This window comes from Oncorhynchus gorbuscha, linkage group LG14 (assembly GCF_021184085.1).
Source record: "Oncorhynchus gorbuscha isolate QuinsamMale2020 ecotype Even-year linkage group LG14, OgorEven_v1.0, whole genome shotgun sequence".
NCBI classification, from domain to species: Eukaryota; Metazoa; Chordata; class Actinopteri; order Salmoniformes; family Salmonidae; genus Oncorhynchus; species Oncorhynchus gorbuscha.
This window is the reverse complement of record NC_060186.1, coordinates 59,436,095-59,445,411: the sequence shown is the minus strand read 5'-3', so window position 1 is coordinate 59,445,411 and position 9,317 is coordinate 59,436,095. Positions and strand designations below refer to the sequence as shown.

Here is a 9,317-nt window from a genome sequence, read left to right as displayed (position 1 = left end):
TCATCAGGGTACTGACAGGGCAGAGGTTGTATTCATCAGGGTACTGACAGGGCAGAAGTTGTATTCATTATGATACTGACTGTGATACTGATAGGGCAGAGGTTGTATTCATTATGATACTGACTGTGATACTGACAGGGCAGAGGTTGTATTCATCATTGTACTGACAGGGCAGAGGTTGTATTCATCATTGTACTGACAGGGCAGAGGTTGTATTCATCATGGTACTGACAGGGCAGAGGTTGTATTCATCAGGGTACTGACAGGGCAGAGGTTGTATTCATCATTGTACTGACAGGGCAGAGGTTGTATTCATCATGGTACTGACAGGGCAGAGGTTGTATTCATCATGGTACTGACAGGGCAGAGGTTGTATTCATCAGGGTACTGACAGGGCAGAGGTTGTATTCATCAGGGTACTGACAGGGCAGAGGTTGTATTCATCAGAGGGTATTCATCATGGACTGACAGGGCAGAGGTTGTATTCATCATGGTACTGACAGGGCAGAGGTTGTATTCATCAGGGTACTGACAGGGCAGAGGTTGTATTCATCATGGTACTGACAGGGCAGAGGTTGTATTCATCAGGTACTGACAGGGCAGAGGTTGTATTCATCAGGGTACTGACAGGGCAGAGGTTGTATTCATCAGGGTACTGACAGGGCAGAGGTTGTATTCATCATGGTACTGACCGTGCAGTGGTTGTGTTGCTGCAGCAGGGTACTGACAGGGCAGAGGTTGTATTCATCATGGTACTGACCGTGCAGTGGTTGTGTTGCTGCAGCAGGGTGGGGACATCTCCTCCTATGGGCATCTGTTTGGTCAGGTCCTCATCCTTCAGACAGATCCACCTCCACAGCTCCTCCAGCAGGCTCAGCAGACGACTGCAACGCTCCGCACTCGCCTCCAGGTGAGCCCTGGAAACACATGGTCATTATATAGTAACATTACGGTTACAACCAGGGTTGGGTCATTACATAGTAACATTAGGTACAACCAGGGTTGGGTCATTACATAGTAACATTAGGTACAACCAGGGTTGGGTCATAACATAGTAACATTAGGTACAACAAGGGTTGGGTCATTACATAGTAACATTAGGTACAACCAGGGTTGGGTAATTACATAGTAACATTAGGTACAACCAGGGTTGGGTAATTACATAGTAACATTAGATACAACCAGGGTTGGGTCATTACATAGTAACATTACAGTTACAACCAGGGTTGGGTCATTACATAGTAACATTAGGTACAACCAGGGTTGGGTCATTACATAGTAACATTAGGTACAACCAGGGTTGGGTCATTACATAGTAACATTAGGTACAACCAGGGTTGGGTCATAACATAGTAACAGTACAGTTAAACCAGGGTTGAGTCATTACATAGTAACAGTACAGTTAAACCAGGGTTGAGTCATTACATAGTAACATTACAGTTACAACCAGGGTTGGGTCATAACATAGTAACATTAGGTACAACCAGGGTTGGGTCATAACATAGTAACATTACAGTTACAACCAGGGTTGGGTCATTACATAGTAACATTAGGTACAACCAGGGTTGGGTCATTACATAGTAACATTACAGTTACAACCAGGGTTGGGTCATTACATAGTAACATTACAGTTACAACCAGGGTTGGGTCATTATATAGTAACATTACGGTTACAACCAGGGTTGGGTCATTACATAGTAACATTAGGTACAACCAGGGTTGGGTCATTACATAGTAACATTATGTACAACCAGGGTTGGGTCATAACATAGTAACATTACAGTTACAACCAGGGTTGGGTCATAACATAGTAACATTACAGTTACAGCCAGGGTTGGGTCATAACATAGTAACATTACAGTTACAACCAGGGTTGGGTCATTACATAGTAACATTAGGTACAACCAGGGTTGGGTAATTACATAGTAACATTAGTTACAACCAGGGTTGGGTCATTACATAGTAACATTACAGTTACAACCAGGGTTGGGTCATTACATAGTAACATTAGTTACAACCAGGGTTGGGTCATTACATAGTAACATTACAGTTACAACCAGGGTTGGGTCATAACATAGTAACATTACAGTTACAACCAGGGTTGGGTCATAACATAGTAACATTACAGTTACAACCAGGGTTGGGTCATAACATAGTAACATTACAGTTACAACCAGGGTTGGGTCATTACATAGTAACATTACAGTTACAACCACATAACATAGTAACATTACAGGGTTGGGTCATAACATAGTAACATTACAGTTACAACCAGGGTTGGGTCATAACATAGTAACATTACAGTTACAGCCAGGGTTGGGTCATAACATAGTAACATTACAGTTACAACCAGGGTTGGGTCATTACATAGTAACATTAGGTACAACCAGGGTTGGGTAATTACATAGTAACATTAGTTACAACCAGGGTTGGGTCATTACATAGTAACATTACAGTTACAAAGGGTTGGGTCATTACATAGTAACATTAGTTACAGGGTTGGTCATTACATAGTAACATTACAGTTACAACCAGGGTTGGGTCATAACATAGTAACATTACAGTTACAACCAGGGTTGGGTCATAACATAGTAACATTACAGTTACAACCAGGGTTGGGTCATAACATAGTAACATTACAGTTACAACCAGGGTTGGGTCATAACATAGTAACATTACAGTTACAACCAGTAACATAGTAACATTACAGTTACAACCAGGGTTGGGTCATAACATAGTAACATTACAGTTACAACCAGGGTTGGGTCATAACATAGTAACATTACAGGTACAACCAGGGTTGGGTCATAACATAGTAACATTAGGTACAACCAGGGTTGGGTCATAACATAGTAACATTACAACCAGGTACAACCAGGGTTGGGTAATTACATAGTAACATTAGTTACAACCAGGGTTGGGTCATTACATAGTAACATTACAGTTACAACCAGGGTTGGGTCATTACATAGTAACATTAGTTACAACCAGGGTTGGGTCATTACATAGTAACATTACAGTTACAACCAGGGTTGGGTCATAACATAGTAACATTACAGTTACAACCAGGGTTGGGTCATAACATAGTAACATTACAGTTACAACCAGGGTTGGGTCATAACATAGTAACATTACAGTTACAACCAGGGTTGGGTCATTACATAGTAACATTACAGTTACAACCAGGGTTGGGTCATAACATAGTAACATTACAGTTACAACCAGGGTTGGGTCATAACATAGTAACATTACAGTTACAACCAGGGTTGGGTCAACATAGTAACATTACAGTTACAACCAGGGTTGGGTCATTACATAGTAACATTACAGTTACAACCAGGGTTGGGTCATTACATAGTAACATTACAGTTACAACCAGGGTTGGGTCATTACATAGTAACATTACAGTTACAACCAGGGTTGGGTCATAATATAGTAACATTACAGTTACAACCAGGGTTGGGTCATTACATAGTAACATTAGTTACAACCAGGGTTGGGTCATTACATAGTAACATTACAGTTACAACCAGGGTTGGGTCATAACATAGTAACATTACAGTTACAACCAGGGTTGGGTCATAACATAGTAACATTACAGTTACAACCAGGGTTGGGTCATAACATAGTAACATTACAGTTACAACCAGGGTTGGGTCATTACATAGTAACATTACAGTTACAACCAGGGTTGGGTCATAACATAGTAACATTACAGTTACAACCAGGGTTGGGTCATAACATAGTAACATTACAGTTACAACCAGGGTTGGGTCATTACATAGTAACATTACAGTTACAACCAGGGTTGGGTCATTACATAGTAACATTACAGTTACAACCAGGGTTGGGTCATAACATAGTAACATTACAGTTACAACCAGGGTTGGGTCATTACATAGTAACATTACAGTTACAACCAGGGTTGGGTCATAATATAGTAACATTACAGTTACAACCAGGGTTGGGTCATTACATAGTAACATTACAGTTACAACCAGGGTTGGGTCATTACATAGTAACATTACAGTTACAACCAGGGTTGGGTCATTACATAGTAACATTACAGTTACAACCAGGGTTGGGTCATTACATAGTAACATTAGGTACAACCAGGGTTGGGTCATAACATAGTAACATTACAGTTACAACCAGGGTTGGGTCATTACATAGTAACATTAGGTACAACCAGGGTTGGGTCATTACATAGTAACATTACAGTTACAACCAGGGTTGGGTCATAACATAGTAACATTACAGTTACAACCAGGGTTGGGTCATTACATAGTAACATTACAGTTACAACCAGGGTTGGGTCATTACATAGTAACATTACAGTTACAACCAGGGTTGGGTCATTACATAGTAACATTACAGTTACAACCAGGGTTGGGTCATTACATAGTAACATTAGGTACAACCAGGGTTGGGTCATTACATAGTAACATTACAGTTACAACCAGGGTTGGGTCATTACATAGCAACATTAGTTACAACCAGGGTTGGGTCATTACATAGTAACATTACAGTTACAACCAGGGTTGGGTCATTACATAGTAACATTACAGTTACAACCAGGGTTGGGTCATTACATAGTAACATTAGGTACAACCAGGGTTGGGTCATTACATAGTAACATTACAGTTACAACCAGGGTTGGGTCATTACATAGTAACATTAGGTACAACCAGGGTTGGGTCATTACATAGTAACATTACAGTTACAACCAGGGTTGGGTCATTACATAGTAACATTACAGTTACAACCAGGGTTGGGTCACAACATAGTAACATTACAGTTACAACCAGGGTTGGGTCATTACATAGTAACATTACAGTTACAACCAGGGTTGGGTCATAACATAGTAACATTACAGTTACAACCAGGGTTGGGTCATTACATAGTAACATTACAGTTACAACCAGGGTTGGGTCATTACATAGTAACATTACAGTTACAACCAGGGTTGGGTCATTACATAGTAACATTACAGTTACAACCAGTCATTACATAGTAACATTACAGTTACAACCATTACCAGGGTTGGGTCATTACATAGTAACATTACAGTTACAACCAGGGTTGGGTCATTACATAGTAACATTAGGTACAACCAGGGTTGGGTCATTACATAGTAACATTAGGTACAACCAGGGTTGGGTCATTACATAGTAACATTACAGTTACAACCAGGGTTGGGTCATAACATAGTAACATTACAGTTACAACCAGGGTTGGGTCATTACATAGTAACATTACAGTTACAACCAGGGTTGGGTCATTACATAGTAACATTACAGGTACAACCAGGGTTGGGTCATTACATAGTAACATTAGGTACAACCAGGGTTGGGTCACATGTAATAAAAAAAACGGTAACTAATCAGTTATGTAACAAGGAAAAATATTATAATCAGATTACAGATAGTTTAGAAAAACTCGATGACTGCTTATTGAATTGGGAAAAAATACATTATGGCACTGTTTTCTCAATGACATTCAGATCTGAGTGAGTTTGGCCACAAGTCAGAGACCGCTGTGATGACACACCAACGCGTTTAATGGATCATTTTTGTCTTCTGCTAATGCCTCTTAAAGGTAAAGTAATCCAAAAGTAAGTGAAAGTAACAAGATTACATCACTGAGTTTGGGTAATCCAAAAGTTAAATTACTGATTACAATGTTGGACAGGTAACTAGTAACTGTACCGGATTACATTTATAAGGTAACCTACTGAACCCTGGTTACAATACGGTTAAAATGTCTACAATACAGTTATAACATGGTTGACAAATGGTTATGACATGGTTACAAGATGGTTATGACATGGTTAAAAGATGGTTATGACATGGTTACAAGATATGACATGGTTACAAGATGGTTATGACATGGTTACAAGAGGGTTATGACATGGTTAAAAGATGGTTATGACATGGTTAAAAGATGGTTATGACATGGTTACAAGATGGTTATGACATGGTTACAAGATGGTTATGACATGGTTACAAGATGGGTATGACATGGTTACAAGATGGGTATGACATGGTTACAAGAGGGTTACGACATGGTTAAAAGATGGTTATGACATGGTTACAAGATGGTTATGACATGGTTGAAACATGGTTACAAGATGGTTATGACATGGTTACAAGATGGTTACGAGATGGTTATGACATGGTTATGAGATGGTTATGACATGGTTACGAGATGGTTATGACATGGTTATGACATGGTTGAAACATGGTTACGAGATGGTTATGACATGGTTGAAACATGGTTACGAGATGGTTATGACATGGTTGAAACATGGTTATGAGATGGTTATGACATGGTTACAATGTGGTTATGACATGGTTGAAACATTGTTACAACAGTTTCAAACATGACCATGATCAGGTCCATCACCATGTAAGCAGAAGGTTTAAGCAGTTATACATCTCCAGGTGGATACTAGGACAGAATAACATGGTTAGACTGGCGAGGTTGGGGTGGGCGTGTCAACCATTACAACTGGACATATTTCAAAGTGTCCAACATCTGGAAGCATTTGGACGAGGAAACAAGAGACTGAAAGTTACACAGAGTATCCTTCTCTTTAGGGCAGCCAAAACCAATTCTACGTGTGTGTGTGTGCGCGTGTGTAAATCCCCAAAACATTCTCCCTTGTGGGGACATTTCGCAGGTCCCCACAAAGACAAAGGCTATTTTAAGGGAAAACAAGATTTTTAAATGGAAATCAATGTAAGGTCCCCACAAAGATAGTAAAATATATGGTGTGTGTGTGTGTGTGTGTTTGTAAATCAACGTGTGTGGTTATACAGCAGAATGTGTATTATTATTCAGTGTGTGTGTCTGTGTGTGTGTTCTTAAATGCTTTGTTTTGACATTCTGAACATGATGTACAGCCGCACAGTCCCATAGCAGCTACTCTAATTATACATGTCCAGTAATTAAGACATAATGAACCCTAAATAATACACACACGGCAGCACACACCCACCCTGATAACAGCTCAGCCTAAACCCTCTCCCATAGGGCAACACTGAGTACATGGTGTTGCAGTGTTTCTAACTAGTTTCACCTCTTCACCACAACCCTCTCTTCCTCTTCACCACAGCCCTCTCTTCCTCTTCACCACAGCCCTCTCTTCCTCTTCACCACAACTCTCTTCCTCTTCACCACAACCCTCTCTTCCTCTTCACCACAACCCTCTCTTCCTCTTCACCACAACCCTCTCTTCCTCTTCACCACAACTCTCTCTTCCTCTTCACCACAACTCTCTCTTCCTCTTCACCACAACTCTCTCTTCCTCTTCACCACAACTCTCTCTTCCTCTTCACCACAACTCTCTCTTCCTCTTCACCACAACTCTCTCTTCCTCTTCACCACAACCCTCTCTTCCTCTTCACCACAACCCTCTCTTCCTCTTCACCACAACCCTCTCTTCCTCTTCACCACAACCCTCTCTTCCTCTTCACCACAACCCTCTCTTCCTCTTCACCACAACCCTCTCTTCCTCACAACAACCCTCTCTTCCTCCTCACCACAACCCTCTCTTCCTCACAACCACCCTCTCTTCCTCACAACCACCCTCTCTTCCTCACAACCACCCTCTCTTCTTCACAACCACCCTCTCTTCTTCACAACCACCCTCTCTTCCTCACAACCACCCTCTCTTCCTCACAACAACCCTCTCTTCCTCACAACAACCCTCTCTTCCCCACAACAACCCTCTCTTCCCCTTCACCACAACCCTCTCTTCCCCACAACAACCCTCTCTTCCCCTTCACCACAACTCTCTCTTCCTCTTCACCACAACTCTCTCTTCCTCTTCACCACAACCCTCTCTTCCTCTTCACCACAACCCTCTCTTCCTCTTCACCACAACCCTCTCTTCCTCTTCACCACAACCCTCTCTTCCTCTTCACCACAACCCTCTCTTCCTCTTCACCACAACCCTCTCTTCCTCCTCACCACAACCCTCTCTTCCTCACAACAACCCTCTCTTCCTCCTCACCACAACCCTCTCTTCCTCCTCACCACAACCCTCTCTTCCTCACAACAACCCTCTCTTCCTCACAACCACCCTCTCTTCCTCACAACCACCCTCTCTTCCTCACAACCACCCTCTCTTCTTCACAACCACCCTCTCTTCTTCACAACCACCCTCTCTTCCTCACAACCACCTTCTCTTCCTCACAACAACCCTCTCTTCCTCACAACAACCCTCTCTTCCTCACAACAACCCTCTCTTCCTCACAACAACCCTCTCTTCCTCACAGCAACCCTCTCTTCCTCACAACAACCCTCTCTTCCTCACAACAACCCTCTCTTCCTCACAACAACCCTCTCTTCCTCACAACAACCCTCTCTTCCTCACAACAACCCTCTCTTCCTCACAACAACCCTCTCTTCCCCACAACAACCCTCTCTTCCCCTTCATCACAACCCTCTCTTCCCCACAACAACCCTCTCTTCCCCTTCACCACAACCCTCTCTTCCCCTTCACCACAACCCCCTCTTCCCCTTCACCACAACCCCCTATTCCCCTTCACCACAACCCCCTCTTCCCCTTCACCACAACCCCCTCTTCCCCTTCACCACAACCCCTCTTCCCCTTCACCACAACCCCCTCTTCCCCTTCACCACAACCCCCTCTTCCCCTTCACCACAACCCCTCTTCCCCTTCACCACAACCCCTCTTCCCCTTCACCACAACCCTCTCTTCCCCTTCACCACAACCCTCTCTTCCCCTTCACCACAACCCTCTCTTCCTCCTCACCACAACCCTCTCTTCCTCCTCACCACAACCCTCTCTTCCCCTTCACCACAACCCTCTCTTCCCCTTCACCACAACCCTCTCTTCCCCTTCACCACAACCCTCTCTTCCCCTTCACCACAACCCTCTCTTCCCCTTCACCACAACCCTCTCTTCCCCTTCACCACAACCCTCTCTTCCCCTTCACCACAACCCTCTCTTCCCCTTCACCACAACCCTCTCTTCCCCTTCACCACAACCCTCTCTTCCCCTTCACCACAACCCTCTCTTCCCCTTCACCACAACCCTCTCTTCCCCTTCACCACAACCCTCTTCCTCACCACCACAACCCTCTTCCTCACCACCACAACCCTCTTCCTCACCACAACCCTCTTCCTCACCACAACCACCCATCTCTCTCGTTATTTATTCCAAGGTAGTGGCCGCTCCTCTACTGTCCAGGCCTTGTAGAGTTATGTGGCACAGTATTGCCTCAGTCAATGTCTCACAGAGGGCATATTTCATGTCCAAAGCAAAGCATACATGTTCTAACTGGAGT

General features: G+C 43.1%; 1 protein-coding gene across 10 annotated transcripts in view; it reads right to left on the bottom strand.

Annotated features, from left to right (window-relative positions):
* utrn (utrophin) overlaps window positions 1-9,317 on the bottom strand; it is a 392,537-nt gene that overhangs the window by 128,804 nt on the left and 254,416 nt on the right. For 9 of the 10 annotated variants that reach the window (XM_046298685.1, XM_046298684.1, XM_046298690.1 and 6 more), the window contains one exon: window positions 761-917. In XM_046298685.1, coding sequence (XP_046154641.1) covers window positions 761-917 — 157 coding nt within the window. Of the gene's footprint in view, window positions 1-692; window positions 717-760; window positions 918-9,317 lie in introns of those variants that run through there. The other variant, XM_046298694.1, reaches the window with a different exon arrangement.